At 41.1% G+C, this 16707-nt stretch overlaps 2 protein-coding genes across 7 annotated transcripts in view; one reads left to right on the top strand and one right to left on the bottom strand.

Annotated features, from left to right (window-relative positions):
- Positions 1–5085, top strand: part of HDDC2 (HD domain containing 2) — a 16875-nt gene extending 11790 nt beyond the window's left edge. Inside the window, exons 5-6 of one of the 2 annotated variants that reach the window (XM_075924107.1) lie at positions 1764–1902; positions 4941–5085. In XM_075924107.1, coding sequence (XP_075780222.1) covers positions 1764–1902; positions 4941–5038 — 237 coding nt within the window. In that variant the 3' untranslated portion in view covers positions 5039–5085. Of the gene's footprint in view, positions 1–1763; positions 1903–2355; positions 4163–4940 lie in introns of those variants that run through there. The other variant, XM_075924106.1, reaches the window with a different exon arrangement.
- Positions 1033–16707, bottom strand: part of TPD52L1 (TPD52 like 1) — an 86615-nt gene continuing 70940 nt past the window's right edge. For 2 of the 5 annotated variants that reach the window (XM_006139443.4, XM_075924105.1), the window contains 2 exons: positions 12395–12455; positions 7316–9163 (listed from right to left, as the gene is read on the bottom strand). In XM_006139443.4, coding sequence (XP_006139505.1) covers positions 9032–9163; positions 12395–12455 — 193 coding nt within the window. In that variant the 3' untranslated portion in view covers positions 7316–9031. Of the gene's footprint in view, positions 6359–7315; positions 9164–12394; positions 12456–16707 lie in introns of those variants that run through there. The other 3 variants (XM_075924103.1, XM_075924104.1, XR_012902658.1) reach the window with 3 other exon arrangements.

The following is a 16707-nucleotide window of genomic DNA, read 5'->3' as shown; positions in this document are numbered from 1 at the left end:
AAACAGAATGGTTAAAATGCAGAACATGAAAACAGTAGAATTAAATATTCATGAAAATAAGAGGCAGTGTTGAACAGCATTTTAAATTAAAATGCAAATTGAAGAAAAACCCTAAACTTGGTGACATGAAATCTTCAAATTAACTAATAATTAAAGCTTAATTGAAATTTCAAAATACAATTTAAATTCAAATTTAATTGCTATCAAAATCCAGATCCCTGAATTTCAAACCTAGAGCAAAGACCATAATAAATTAATAGATTTTTAGTAATGTGTCACACATCCAGGTAAGTATGACAAATTCATTATCTGAACACAACTGTGCTGGAACTACAAATTAGGATTTTGCCAGGCATGACAGATCCACTATTATCTTATAAAAAGGCAGAAGGTCATGTATATTAATCAATGTTAATGCTTCCCACATCATGGGAACTAAAAGTCCTGTTCTAGGAGTTGAGTTTCAACAGTAGCCGAGTTTCCTCTGTTTCAAGGCTCTGCCAAATAGGCAAATTTCTGTGCTCAGTAGGCAAAATTCTGCCTTCACTTTTGCACAGCTCTTATCAAAATCAGTGGCAGTTGTTGCATGGCAACAGACAGGCAGAACAGGGGCGGGAGGGGGGAAGGAGAGAGACAAAATCAAATCAGTATGTTAGATGCCTGTATACAAATGCAAGAAGTATGGGAAATAAGCAGGAAGATCTTGACGTGCTCACACACACACACACACACACACACAACTATGACATAGTTGGTTTCACAGAGAACTGCTAGGATAATGCACGATTGGAATATTGGTATAGAAGAGTACAGCTTGTTCAGGAGGAACGGGAAGGGGGAAAGGGAGAAGGTGTTGCCTTATATTAAAAATGAATACATTGGACGGAGGTTGAGATGGACATCGGAGACGGACTTGAGAGTTGCTGGGTTAAGTCAAAAGGGAAAAAAAGCAAGGGTGATGTCATGTTAGTGGTCTACTACAGGCTACCTATCCAGGCAGAAAAGGTGGATGAGGCTTTTTTAAAAAAAAACAACAACTAACAGTCATTCGAAGCACAGAATTTGGTGGTAATGGGGGACTTCAACTATCCAGACATATGTTGGGAAACTCACACTGCAGGGCACAGATCACCCGATAAGTTTTCACTGCATTGGAGACCATTTTTTATTTCAGACGGTTGCTTTTAACAAATAGAGAGGAACTGATTGAAAGTGGAAGGCCAGTTGGGTGACAGGGTCATGAAATCAGAGTTCATGACCCTGTTATTTTTTCTCCCTCTTCAGAGTTCATTTCAGAGTTCACTGAAATAGCAGGCGGCTTGTGCAGGCACATGGTCCATATATCCCAAAATAGCTGCCCTGTGCAGATCCCAAATATTAATGGGATCACATTTTGGGCCCAGATAATTTTCATCCAAAAATATTGAAGGAATAGGTACATGAAATTGCAAGACCAATATCAAGGATTTTACTGTATCTGTAAACCCTGGGTTTCTTTGAGAGCGCTCAGATTCAGCGTGTGCATAATAATTATCCCTGCTTAGTAAAGCACATATACTTGTTTCAGTTTCAATGGAACTTAATGTGCCAAAATGTTTTGCTGAATCTCAGACAAAGGTACAGGGTCTACTGTACTCTCTTGAATAGCTCCTTTACAGATGAAGAAAGTCTGTGTAAGAAAAAGCTTTTACTTTTGGCACTGTATTTTAGCATATGTGTGTTAGCATACCAAATCAAATCCCTCTCACTGCACATCTGTTCAGGAATATGAACACCAGTCTACAGCAGAAGCCAGATTTGTAAAAGAGCTGGATCAGTGTGAGATGATACTTCAAGCATCGGAATATGAAGAATTGGGAAAAATGCCTGGACGACTGCAAGACTTTTATGATTCAACTGCAGGTATGACATTAGATTTTTGTAAACAAACCCTTGTGGTTAGATACTATTCACTTCTGAATCACAAGCTAGTTTATAGATGAGACTTCTAAAGCCAGATCTCATCAATTAAAGAGAATTGTTGAAAACAGTTAACATTTATAGAACTGGGGTCTAGAATACTTATTCATATGCTTAAATTTAAGCCCGAGAGTTAGCTTCAGTGATTTTAATGGGTATATGCTCAGATTTAAAATTAAGCACATGCATTACTGTTCATAGGAACAAGGCTATAACATTTTCATCCTCAACTGTAGTTACTAGGTACAAAACCACAATTAGAAAAGTAATTAATTTATTGGATACTCTCTCTGTTTTATGCTGATTCCTATGTGAATAGTAGATGCAGACACAGCAACCCAGGATACTTTTTTTGAAAAAAAAAATTGGTGCCAAGTGATTTTTTTTTTTCTTTAGGCAGTTGTCTGCAGAGTTAAGCAGCAACAGAGAGAAGATTCTGTGAATTCCAGTGGGGCCTGATTCTTGGATTTACTTAGGCACCTAACTGCTACTTTCATTTTTGTGAATCTAGCCTTGAGTCCCCTTTATGAAACTGTGTAAAGGGGATGTGAAAGTAGGAATAAATGATTGGGCAACAAAATGACAAATGAAATTTAATGTTGATAAAGTAATGCACGTTAGGAAAAAATAGTCCCAAATATACATACAATATGATGGAGACTAATTTGGCTACAACTACTCAGAGTGCAGGAGTCATGATGGTTAGTTCTCTGAAAACATGCAAACAATGTTAGGAATAAATTAAAAAGGGACAGAGAATCTTATTGCCTCTATATAAAACCATGGTACTCCCGCGTCTTGAATACTACATACAAATGTGGTCGCCTCATCAAAAGAGATATATTGGCATTGGAAAAAGTTCAGGAGAGAGCAACAAAAATGATTAGGGGTTTGGAATTGGTCCCATATGAAGAGAGATTAAAAAGATTGCAACTTTTTAGCTTAGAAAAGAGGAGACTAGGGGAGGTGGGTATGATAGAGGTGTATAAAATCATGACTGATGCGGAAAAAGTGAAAAGGAAAAGTTATTTACTTATTCCCATAATGTATGAATGAGGAGTCAAATGAAATCAATAGGCAGCAGGTTTAAAACAAAAGGAAGTTTTTCTTCACACAGTGCAGTGTCAACCTCTGGAATGCCTTGCAAGAGGAGGTTAGGACTGTCAATGGTTATTAGCCAGGATGGGTGATGAGAGGGATTGCTTTAAGATTCCCTGTTCTGTTCACTCCCTCTGTGGCATCTGGCATTAGCCACTGTCAGAAGACAGGATACTGGGTTAGATGAACCTTTGATCTGACCCAGTGTGGCTGTTCTAAAGTTTCTTTCCTTTGTAAGAGCACTATGAAAGTCTTTGTGAATGAGAACCAAGCCCATTGAACAAGTTGCTTCAGATGTGGTTGTATTGTGTTAAATTCCCTTCTCTATTTTCCCCTAATACGCAAAGATTAAGTAAAATTAACAATATTAAATACAGTTTAACATGACTGAAGGGCTATGTTCAGAGACAAAATAGTGCCAGTTCTTGTTTTCCAAGACAAGTTCCATCTTCTACACACAGGCTACATCTACACTGCAGGCTTCTTGCGCAAGAGTTCTTGTGCAAAAGGTCTTCTGCAAGAGTGTCCATGGCAGCGTGGACGCTCTCTTGCGCAAGAAAGCTCTTGCGGCTATTTTAGCCGTAGGGCTTTCTTGCACAAGAAGGCGGTGTAGACAAGCAACATGAATTTCTTGTGCAAGATGGCTTATTCCTCGTGGGGAGAAGAATAACTTTTCCAGAAGAAGCCCTGTTTTCCAATGCTTTACTGTAAATTTACTTGCGCAAGAATGAGTGTGCAGTGTAAATGCTCTGCAAACTTTTTACGCAAGAACAGTTGTTCTTGCGCAAAAAGTGTGCAGTGTAGATGTAGCCATAGTGTCAGCGGAAAGCTCCCTTCTTCCCCAATTGACTATAGAGTGATTCAGTGCCCCCTGAAGAGGTGAACATCAGAAATAAATAGTTGAAAGTTTAAGTGATAACTGTATCCCTAGCTGTCATCTTGCTCATGTTCCTGCTTCCAAATTCAGTGTTGCGTGAATCTAGAGATGCTAACCCTCACCAGTGGAAGCAGCAGGTTGATCTGGTGTTTCTTTTCAGAAATAAGATTCTTATAGACACAGATTTTGCACAAGCTTTAATTTAATCCTTTGTTGCCAAGCTTCTACCCAGCTTCAGAAAACTTCCTGCACACAATGTTTTCTTGGCAACATATCATGCTTGTTAACTTTTGCACCCCATTATGTCTCCAGTTCAGGAAAAAATATCCAGGTGCTTATGCCCATCACAATTCATAGATTCCAGAGCAAGAAGGGTAATAGCCCTAGTAAATTGTTACAATGGTTGATTACCCTGTGTATCTTAGTGCTAAGTATGAGTTTGTCTGCCTTAAACGTCTAATCTGGATCGTGGTGCTGGCCTTTAAGGGAAGACCTGGTCACCTGTAAGAATAAATATTTAACCGTCTCTTAAGCTAAAAAGTATGATTAATGGCTTGGAAAACATGCCTCCTCCTAGTGACACTCAGTGAACTTAATCTGTGGAGTTTATCAGCTGTTCTTGTACAGCAAGCACCAGAACTGGATACACTTGTCCAGTAGCACCAGTGCCAGCTCTAGAGGTTGAGATGGAATTGAGTACATCTCCCTGCAAACATGAGCTTCAAGTTTAAGTAACATCCTGAATCAGGGTTCATAGCATGAATTTTGTATTCAGGACCTTCCTCCAAATAGTATATTGAACAGGGTGTACTCTATTCAACAATGCACCCAAGCATTTATTCAATTACTCTTTTCAAAACTATAGTTATAGGCCAGAAATCTCATTTAGTGTCCACCATTAAAGGGAGAATATCACAAAAAACTATTAATACATAGTTTGTATTGTACTAATTTGTTACACAAATTGAAATAAAAGCATGGTAATGACTTTTTTTTCATTTTACAGGAAAATTTAATCACCCAGAAGTAGTCCAGCTTGTGTCTTCCATTAACACAGAGAGAAATAGAAAAATAGCTGCCACAACAAGTGAACCACACTCTTAAGGCATTTCTTTATAACTCAAATAAAATCACTAACTTTTCTCCTCCCATCAAGTGCTGAGAGTCCATGGAAAAATATATCAGCGGTCCCTTATCTATGGGATACTAGAGATCAAACAGCGTACATAGGGCTTTGTCTACCTGTATACTATTTAATTTTCATAGTCAATTGCCTGACCAATTTTAGTTCATTATGAAATACAGTAGAACTTCAAAGATATAATAGCAGAGTTATGGATTGACCAGACGCCATGTGAACATGAAAGTAGCCAGTTAGGTAGGTGTAGGCACATCTGGGCTACCCATCCCCACCCCCACAGTCAGGTTACCCACTTCTAGCTAGATATTGAAGATGCTGAGATTTGCAGGCGAAGATATGAACCACCACTGCCATCCCAAAGCAGCTGGACCGGGAACAGAAGTGGGGTTCCAGTAGCTTTCCTGGAAGCTCTTTTGGTATTAATAAACTTATTTGGCATTGCCCAGGTCCTTCAGGCAGGGGGTGGGGGAGATGCAGTGCAGGAGCATGAGTGAGGGTTGGGGGGGGGGTGTCCCATCCAGCCAGGACTTCTCTCCTCCCAGCCACGAGGGGCCTCTCTCCTCCTTCCCAAGGGCTGGGTGGGGTACTTACCCCATGTGCTGTCAGGCAAGATGGCAGCTTCCCCCAGTGGGCACACTGCAAGATAGCCGTCCTCTACAAGCACTCTGCCTTCAGTGGCCACTTCCAGTATCCTGTCCCTCCAAACAGCAGTCTCTTTCCCAGGGCTTCCAGTTGTCCTGGCACAATCAAACCCTGACCTTAGGAGAAGAGGCAGCTACATATCAAATTTGGTGGTCCTAGTTCTTACTGCTCAGGAGGAATTCTTGAACAGACACACCCCCTCCCCCCCATATATAGAGAGCCAGTGGCATCAATTCTGCTGGGAATAAGGTAACTTTTTACAAGTAACAGCCACCAAATACCTTCCAAGGTGGGCTGGTGCTTTTGCCCCCACTGCTGCAGTGTCTGTGTTGACACTATTAAAAAGTGCAGGGGATAGTATAAAACTAATAGCAGCATTCATAGACCAACCTCGTTGGTGTGACCTTAATGAACTTAGCCAAAAAAAGAAATGGTCAGAAGCATAATTTTCAAATAACTCATTTATTAGTAAACTATTTACTATGGAATATGGCCATGTAACATTTCTGTGTCAGCCATTTTCAGATCACCTTTCAACAACACGATGGTATTTTTGATTGTTGGGATGTTACAGGTTTTTTTTAATAGCTGGAAAAAATATTTGTTCTCTCTTCTATATTCGCCTCCAGTGGTCAGGGATCCTGCACGGACAATTTTAGGCAAGGTATATTCAGCGTGCTACATATTTTTGATTATGTAGGTTTGAGAGAAGCCTCTTATAGTTTGTGAGTGCCAAGGGAACTCCACCAGTTTTAGATTAGATAAGGTGGATGCACACTTTGTAGCCAGTCAGCAGCAACAATTCTCCCTCCCCCCACCCTTCCCAAAAAACAATTTAGCCTCTATCCAGAGTGAATCAGAAGGAATTATGTCATTACAGCCGAAGTACTAAAGCCAATTCTGAAGCAGCTCATTGCATTAGATTGCATCAGAAAAAGAGGCGTGTCTCATTGAAACTGTTTCTCTCCCACCAGACAAGCCTCTCAATGACTGGGAAAGAAGGAAAAATATCCAATTGAGACTGCAGTAAAACAGGAAGCACAGGTATATAAAATAACCTTAGCTTCCTAAAGGCACATCGCTATGATAAATGCATTGCACTTAAAGGAATAATGCAACTTCACTCCAGGCAGAAGGCCCATATTAGTATGACCATGTCTGTGTGTACTTGTGTTGCACTGCAAATCTTAGACTTCCTTTTTAAAAATCTGGTGGATTATTTATTTGTTGTTAACATCTGGAATGCTTGGCATTGACAATATTCATATAGATGTCACCATCCCTTTAAGAGTTAGGCTGGAAAGATGTGGATTTTCAACAGTATATTTATACACAAGCTTTGGATAAAAAAAATGCAGTTCTAGAAGAACTTTTGCACATTGTGCAGTCAGCAGGAAGAGTCTAATTTTAAATGGCTATAGGGTTAATAGTAGTATTCCCATCATTGATACTTCTAAACCTAAGTTCAGAAAGATAAGAAAAAGTATATGCCGGCCCAAACCATCAGTCTATATAACTTTGGTATGGTAACATCTTACAAGATTGAATTACAAGTGGCTCCTTGCAATTAAGAACACAAGGCAGAGTAAAAAAAGATACTCATTTTAAAAACTCTTTTAAATAAGAATTTTACTAACTTCATTTGAATACACGGTTTTAAAAATAAAATGAATGTTTATGCACAACAGTGCTGAGAAACTTACCAATTGTCACAAGAAAACTATTTGAAAAACTAATTTGCTTTCTTGGTAACATTTAAAAAAAAAAAAAATCACATTAAGGAGGCATTTTAGATGTGTCCAGTCACAGGAGAATTAAAGGAAAAAAACCCCATCCACACAGACCACACCCAAAAAACAGAACAGCCCTCGCCCAACCCTCCTACAAAACCACTTTGACACAGGATTTCCCTGACAAGCTTTTAGCAAAGCCTATGATACAGAATGGCTAAAGTTGATTTGTAACTTTGCAATAGGATAACATTAAAGAGGCCTATTGTAAAAGCAGGCTAAGTTTCACCCCGACCCCTCATTCTTGTTCATACTTGATAGGTTTGTGCTCATCTCAGTCTGGGAAACCCAGCTGCAGATTAGATCACGTTTTCTTTTGCTGCCACCGCTAGCTGACCAACATTACTATAAAAAACGTTACGGATTCCTTTTCCTTAAAAATGATATAAAATAATGGAACCATCATGCTGTATCTAAGCCAAAAGATGATTCTGCCCTTTTGGAGATAAAGCAGTTAAACATTCAACTGACTGAATCATGCCCTGAAGTGCACTAAAGCAGGACAGTTAGGTCCAGTCTGAAGCTCATACTCTTCCAGTGTACCATAAACTGTAAGGTTTATACTGAGTACCAGCTTTGGAGTGTAGATTAAAGGCCTGGGCTCTCTAGCCTACGGCACATCTTTATTAAGTTGTACATAGCCTCTCTCACGGCTCTAACTTTGATGAGGCTCACATTATTCAGGCATTTATCTTACAGTCTAAGCAGATGGTATAGAGGCAAACAGTTAATTTTTATTTGTAATACTATAATTGGTTCCCAGAATCAAGTCTTATCAAACAGCAAGTAACAACACATTTTTCCACAGTAGTATTTCCTGCTGTGGCACAGTAACCGATCAACTTAGTATGCATCTGAATAATTGGGTTCCTCTTTAGGAGAGGAAATTCAAAGACACTGTGGAAGTGAAAAAGGAATAGAAACTTCAGTGTAACAGATGATTCTGTTTGACTCCTTAAGCAGCTCAGACCATCTCTATGCTTCTGAGTAAAGGGCACTAGTATAATTTGCTTGGACAGCTGGTGTATGGGCTATTGCTGGCAACAGAAATCCTTGCAGAGTCCTGGACCCATCTGTCTGCTGTGGCACTCAGAGGGGTTACATAACCAACAGAAACAAGCATACTAAAAACAAATGCATGTTCAGTCCTTTAAATAAACAACAAATGAAGAACTAACAACCGGACCAGAGCTTAGGAGAGAGACGGAAAATACCATAAAGCAAGAACTCTTTGGTTACTCACATTTATAGAAATTGGAATATTAAGAACTGATGATGAGGCATGTGCAATTTCTATGGCGTACAAAAATGTGTACTGGTAAAGTGGCCTAGTAAAAATACAAATACACTGGGAAGAATAAGATAACATGCGTGAGGCCATTTTCTAGAGGTTACAAAGACTTGTGTGTCAAGCTGGATGTGGAAGGGAAGCATAGAAAAGACTGGGGATGTGGAAGGGAAGCACAGAAAAGACTGGGATAAGTCTCACCAGGTAGGATACAGATGTCCAGTAGGCGCCACGGTCTAACACTGAAGCTCCTCCTTGTTCTCAGGAAGTTGGGGGCTTGCGATAGAGCTCTGAGCACTGGCATGGGCAGCAGAACTAAGAACATCTTCAAAACTCCCTCCGCTGTGGTTTGTCCCTCCAACCTTTGTCTGAAATGGCAAATAAGTAAAGAAAACAGTGATGTTTCTCATTACATTTTGCAGTGGTTCCAATTTGCTTAATTCCTGTTCCACCAGATACTCAAATGTTTTGTTTTAAAAAGAAATTGACTTTTCATTGGAGAGAGAGAGAGAGAGAGAATATGTGCTCATACCCTGAGAAATAAGCAGCAATGCCAAGCACACAGAGGGCTTCTGTTCTGAGCTAAAAACAAAAACCCCACAACATTTTTAATATCAAGGCTGAGATTGTCAAAATAGTGTAGGCTATTTGGAAATTAAGTAACCATATATTAAATGTGAACTGAATATTCAAGTCGTTTAGGTGGCTTTGAAAACTGCAGCCTTAGTATGTGTTGTTTTAATGAGCGTGTTTATTATTGTATTTCTCTATAGTACTAGATTCTCCCTTGTGTATATTGAATTGCACCTCACTACATATTTATAGCAATGGCTCAGTTTGCAGAATAAGGTACCATGCAACGTAGATAACAGTGGAAGAACTGGGCAGCAGTGAGTAAATGATGTTACCCATTGAAGTCAACAGAATCAATACGATAACTGGAGAATATAAAGGAGGAGTTAGTATTTTACACAAAGCAGATTAAAAAAAACCTAACATAAATCCCATTCATGAGGCTCCTGAGAGTAGTGTTCAGCATCAACCAGTTTCCGGAGACATGGATTATGAAGAACTAGAGGCTGGAGGAATTAAAAATAAATATGTAAAACACTGCATCAAAGCAGTTTTATCTGACAAGATTTTAGCAAAGGCTAGTATGTTTAATTTGTAAATAAAGCTTTGGCAAATGTTAGCGCATTTGTCCCTTCATCTCACCCAAGCATTTGCCTTTTTAATCACTCCTCCATGGGACAAACAACAGATTTACACTTAATTAAACAAGGGCTTTAATAAGAGCTGCTTTGAATTAACAAGAGAGTATCCCGTAGTTCTCTGATGAGGCCTGGGCATCACTTCTGCAAGTTGATTCATGTCTATGGATAGAAAAGGATTTTTTTACCTCATCCTGCAGCTGAAACAGCACTTCCAAAATGCAGGTCTTTTCTAGACTCTCAGCTGAGTGAATGCTTAGGAAAATTATTATAATTGAATGTACTCTGTGTCCTTTGCCTCCAAAGGGTTAATCCCACTAATCCTTGGTTTCATTTGCTAGTATATAATGGAGAGCAGGAGCAGCTTGCACGTAATAGGATCGTAAATACCTTGCCCTGAACGCAGGCCACTGATGGAAAATCTGTATGAATTTAGGAATAGGACAGTTTACTGATGTTTACAGAATATTCCCTCTTTATTGATATTTGCAAATGGCAATACATATTCAAATGATTGCTCACATGCATTCCAAGACATGTGTACACACACTGCATGCACTATTATTGGAAGATTTTCCCTAGTGGTAACAATTGGGTCAGTACTGGTGCCCCCTGTGGTGATGCCTTTATGGTGGTGTCTGTATACTTCTACCAACCTGAGGAGAACAAGATGGCTTGGAAGATGACCTCTCAACTCCCCCTCCATGTGGTGCAAAGGCTAGCTCCTTTCAAAATGTGTCATGCATGCTCTGCTTTGTTAATACAGGAGCACCAAAAGGTGCACCACTCTAGCCTGGCACTGAACCAGAAAATTTGCTGGACCACGGGAGGTCGATATTGTCTAGCAGCATTACCAACTACAGTAAAACTCCAATAATCCGGCATCCAGTTGTTCAGCACTCCTGATAGTCCGGCATCAACTGGAACCCAGAACTGCTCAGGTCAGCCGTTCTCACGGCCGGGCCACTGTGAGCCATGTGTGCTCATGGCCCTCTGCTCACAGTCTCCAGTGCACACAGGGTACGTCTAAACTACATGGCTCCGTCGACGGAGCCATGTAGATTTGTTGTTTTGGCAAAGGCAAATGAAGCCGCTATTTAAATGATCGCGGCTTCACTTACATTTACATGGCTGCCGCGCTGAGCCGACAAACAGCTGATCATCCCACAAGGAATAACGGGGCTGCCGACAAAGGGCTTTGATGTCGGCAGGGGAGCATCCAGACTAGCGCGCTGATCAGCTGTTTGTCGGCTCAGCGCGGCAGCCATGTAAATCGCGGCTTCATTTGCCTTTGCCTATGTGTCTAATCTACATGCCTCTGACGACAGAGGCATGTAGTCTAGACACAGCCACAGTGTCCAGCCTGCACGTGCTAGCAGCCGGCCGCTGAGCACAGGCAGCTGCTTTGGGACCTGGACATAAGGTTGGGGGAGAAGGGGGATTGGGTGACAGCAGGGAGGGGAGGTGTTTGGCTCTGGGGAAGGAAAAGGGAGGGGAGAGGAAGGGGATTGGGTTGTGCACGGCATCCCGGCAAGCTCATTGAAAAGCCGGCTGCTCGGCGCACGTGCCCCAGAGCCTGGAGGGAGACACATGGCTGTACCAGCAGCTCCAGGACCCAAGCATAAGGTGGGATGGAGGGGGATTGGGTTGGGCGTATGCCCCCGTATAGTACCTCCTGGTACTCCAGCATATCCAATAATCCAGCAGCATTTAGGTCCCAAAGGTGCCGGATTATCGGAAGTCTACAGTACTTACTGGGCTCTTAGAAAACATTAGAGCTAAATAACAGCATAGTGCCAGGATTGGTGGCTGTAAACAAACCGTACAGGCCACGAGAAACTTGACCACACCTATGATAAGTGGACATCCAGCATCTAAAATCATGCTGGACCACGGATGTTGCCAGACCAGGGAGTGCCAGACTAAAGAGGTTCGACCTGTAACTGCTCTGTGTCTGCTATCAGCTCTTAACCTTGAGCTATCCTTTTACACAGTTTTGAGGCAATCCAGAGGAAAGATTGACATAGTTGGGAATTTAGCACATGACATTTTAAGCAATTCCAAACTCTTGGCTAGCACCTCCACTGGTGTAAACTGTCAGAGATCCAGCCATTGGGTCATATCAGCTAAGCACCTGACGTGTAATGCTTCAATGGAGTATTGGTTAAGATTGGTTATTTTAAGCTGTCAGACAACAGTTTGCCACTTGGCATTCAGGAAGCAGAGAAATAATATTTCTCTTCGTATTGTCTTCATTTTCTTTCATGGCACTACGGGAATCCTTCATGGAAGGATGAAACCCAATCTGCCTTTGGTACAAATGACAGTGGTGTCTAAGCTGTCACATTTTAACAAGTACAGCCATATAACACAGCTTCTAATCATTACCTTCAGGCTTGTGACAGTGGTCTCAACCTTCTCCTCAAATGATTTGAAAGTTGGAGAATTCCTAGGCAGAAAAACACACACACAAGAAGAGAGAGAATCAGTTCTGCATTTAATTGTGTAGAGTAACAGTACGGTTTATTTGTCCGATTTCTGCTAGACAATGATCTCTAACAAATGAAGAGTAGTTGTCAGCGTGCAACTACATATCAGTAGTGTACAACAGCAGACCCTTGTGCTGCTCTCATTCAAATCCAATTACACCACTCTGATTAGGGTTTTTATAGTTACAAACAGGCAAGAGCAGAATCTAATAATTTGAACTAAATATTTACTATTGTTTGACAGCTACGCTATGCTGGGATGCATTTATAGTATCCATGTAAGAGTTAAGTGACTGCTAGCCTTAATTCTGCATTTTCTTAATTTTAGCCCCTCACTCAAATTAACACTTTGTATCTATGAATAATAGTAAATTTTTTTAAATCATGGAAATGTAGTGCCATCAATTCCCATTGCTTTCAGATGGAAACGAGATGCTCAGCCTTTACCAGGATCAGGGCTAGAGACACAAATAAGCTGAGGCCTGGAAGCACAGAGCATTGCCACACCTAACTTTTAGCCATCTAGAAAATCATTGGGATTCACGTGGCCTGGGTTAGTCTCCTTGGCTTCCTATACAAAGAAAGGGGACAAACAGGCACCTCAGAATACGGATCTTAGCAAGTGGTTGACTGGAGTACAGACTACTCGCTCCCCCCTGCCCTCCAGTGGCCATCTCTGCAGTGCCACCTGCCCCCTGCCTATCAGAGTCAGGGGGTGGAGGGACAGGGGAGGCTGCTTCTGCAGCAGCCCATCTGCGGGGGTCCCAGGGAGGAGCTGGACTCCCCCACAGACAGGCTGCTGCTGCCAAGCAGCCCGTTTGCAGTGGCCTGGGCTGGCTGCATGCACGGGCTGCTCCGGCAGCCAGGACTGAGCTGGTCTGGGATGCTGCGCCTCTGCATTTTAAATGTAGTAAGAGCCTGGTGGAGCCCCTGCTGCAGCTCTGCCAAGCAGTCCTTATGGACTAATCATGTTGTCAATACAACTTGTATTGACGACATAATTAGTCAGTAAACACAATTTAACATCCCTACCTCGGAATGGGGTTCACAAAAGCCAGCATGCTAGGCAGTTCCTTGCCAAAGCTAACAAGTGAGAGATGCCAAACTGAGGTGTGTAGCAATCCCCACCCCACTAGGAAAGAGGCATCTAAGTTGCCACTGAAGAAACAGGCCTCCTTCTGCTTGTGATTTGCAGCAGTAACCACCTGTTGGTAAGAAGCTGGATGGAAAAGAGGAGAGCCTCCTTCAAAATATGTGTAAATTCATTCAGGGGGGCCTGATCCAGTAGATGAGCATGGAGCCCCCTCACCAGATCAGGCCCCACAGGCACGATAGCAGAGGAATGCCTCTTTCTCCCAGTGCCTACTCTAGCTAGAGTGTCCAGACACCTGGTGTAGAGCTGCAGCACACATGTGCTCAGACAGACATAGGTATGCATGGATCTTTAACAAACAGGTAGGAGCTGACAGCATGATGGGTTTGAAGGGAACTGATTAGGGAGATTCTGGGGCCCGATTCTGGGACTGAAGCACCTAAAGCGTCAGTAAACCCTTTTTATGCAGCTATCTGCACCCCATTCAGCTCACAACTGACATTCTGCCTCAGACTCCAAAAAGAGTAGAAATGAGCCCTTCATTTGTGTCAATGTCATGGGTGTGAAAATACCTCAGAAAAAATAAAATGTGTATCGGGCTTGATTTTTTCTTCCGCGCAAGTGACAATCATCTTGCCAGCTGCAATCTATTTTATTCAAAAATATATATACAGCTTCTTTTTATCATTTTAAATACTTTTGATTTTTAATATTGCCAGCTGACAAGCAATCACACATTGATCACACTGATGTTGGGAGTGTAAAAGATGTGATATGCACATGCTCTGTGTTAAGGTGAGATCATGAATCGCATTCTCTCCTCCTCCTCCCTGGTAGGGGAATTAAGGAGCTTCCTTGAACTTGTAATTTGGCTACTCCCAATGTGGCTACAGCAACATCCCTGGAGCTATTACCCAATCCCATGCAGATAGGTGAGGATTAGGCAAGCATGACTAGGGAGGAGGGGGAGCGGAAACACACATTGGCCAGCACATCTGATTCAGGACAAGCCAAAGTAATAGGGTGGAACAGTCTAGTGCCCTCATTGTCAGTTTCTAACTCCACAACTTGCCCATCAATTTACAGTGTTCCAATTTACTTGTCGTAACCCACTGTCTAACAGACTCCTCTGGCATCACTACTTTCCTCTGGGTACATATTGTCCTTCTTCATTTACTGTAACAGGTGAAGAAGAGATGTGGTCTACTGATCCCTGTAAGTCCAAATAATATTGACGCAGATATGCAATCTTTACTTAAGTTGTTTTTCCCCCCAATTTCCGTTTATTGAAGTTTGTCTAAAAGATACTTAGAAATCAAAGAGCCAGACACTGCTCCCACTGACATGGTAGCACAGTTCTGAGATGCAGTGAAAATATTTAAATTTCACATTTGATAATATGGAACTATAAACATCCACTCCCTCCAATTCTTCTCAGCTCCCTCTCGTGTAATGGCATGTATAGTATTTTAACAGTGAATAAATAAGCCAAACACATGGCTCAGTCTTGCAACTCTTACTCAGATAAGTAAACACATTGATTTTAAACCAACCTACTTAAAGCAAGTAAAAGCTGAAAGGTGAGGACCAAGAAAAGCAAATCCCCAAATAAAGAATGAGTGGTTTGACTTCAGCATAGAGTATACAAACAGGTGTTGGCACGTTACCTCATAGCAGGCATACTTATGGAATGGCGAATAGAGTAACTGCCATGTGAAAGCAAGAAGGAAGGAAAGAAAAAAAAAAGACAGCACTATAAGCAATAGTTTGCAACATGTCTACATAGCAATTTATTTATTTTTGATTCAGAAGCACTGATACTTCTATTCTTACTGCAAAGGACTCTCCTCTTCACTTTGATCACAGAACATCTGTGTACTGCCACTCTGCAGCTGATTAAGAGGCTGAATAGGGCTCTGAAGAACTGTACAAAATATCTCCTGCTAAGACTACAATAATGGAATCAAATATTTTCAGACCAAAAAAGCATGGCATGCGCATGCTAATATCATGCAGAGGGGTTTGGAAGTGCCTTTGTATTCCCTCAGAGAAGGGTAAACCCTGTAAAGAGCTCTGTAGTAGGTGAATAAATGAAATTCTAGGGTTTCATATGAACATAAAGCTTTGCTTTCTTTGGAATTTAAGAATCTCTCTCAACTACCTTTCAGTATGCAGGCTAGGAGTACTTCCTATACTGGAGTGCCAAAAATCCATTCACTGCTATTTAATTATTGACTGACAGATTCTGGTCTTACTGAAGACAATGGGTACTTTGCATTAAGTGCCACCAGGATTTAATTCCTATCAAACTGATTATAACAATGTCATCATTCACATAAATCATACATTACAATGTCTCTCATATACTGGACATGCACTCAACATCGTCTTTGAAACTGCTGTTAACAGAAGGAAAAAATCATTCTCACACATGGACATAAAACAAAAATACACATTGAAACATCTATTTGGTCATAACACTTCATCTTCCTGCCAAGGCAGCTATATTCTCTACTGTATATTTTCTAGTAATCAGCTAAGACAAAATAATTAAAAAACCCCAATATACTGCTGTACACCCATAATCATTCAGTTATGAATGCAAAACAAGGTTTTTATAGTTCAACTATTTCACACTGCTGTTAAATCCTACAGCCCAAGCATTCCACAAATGCAGTGGATCACATGCTCTCTCTCAGCTCCCTACTAATACTTGCAATAGTTGATGAGCCACATTAAATGAAACAAATGTATGTTCCACTTTGTTCTTGAGCTGCATAGGAAAGAAGCAGAAAACTGGAGCTATTTGAATAATTCAGAGCAGGCTGCTCATCTACTGTCACAGACACGTGCCAAAATATAAGCTCAAGCAAAAAGATGATTTAGTCCAAAATTGCAATAAAACAGGATTCAGTAGGAGGGGCGATGTGATGGATACAATGAGTAGAGAGAAAGTTTGCTGAGTTCCTCATACCCCTGAAATGTTATTTTCTTTAAAAGAAATAAGAGTATTCTTGCCACTCATAATTATTAAAATTATAGACAGAAATTCTGGCCTAGAAGACAGACAACTGGGGGTGTCTATAAATATTAAACACCTAAAACTCTAGGAAGTTTAT

This window comes from Pelodiscus sinensis, chromosome 3 (genome assembly GCF_049634645.1).
Source record: "Pelodiscus sinensis isolate JC-2024 chromosome 3, ASM4963464v1, whole genome shotgun sequence".
Taxonomy (NCBI): Eukaryota; Metazoa; Chordata; order Testudines; family Trionychidae; genus Pelodiscus; species Pelodiscus sinensis.
This window is presented reverse-complemented; position numbering and strand designations above follow the sequence as displayed.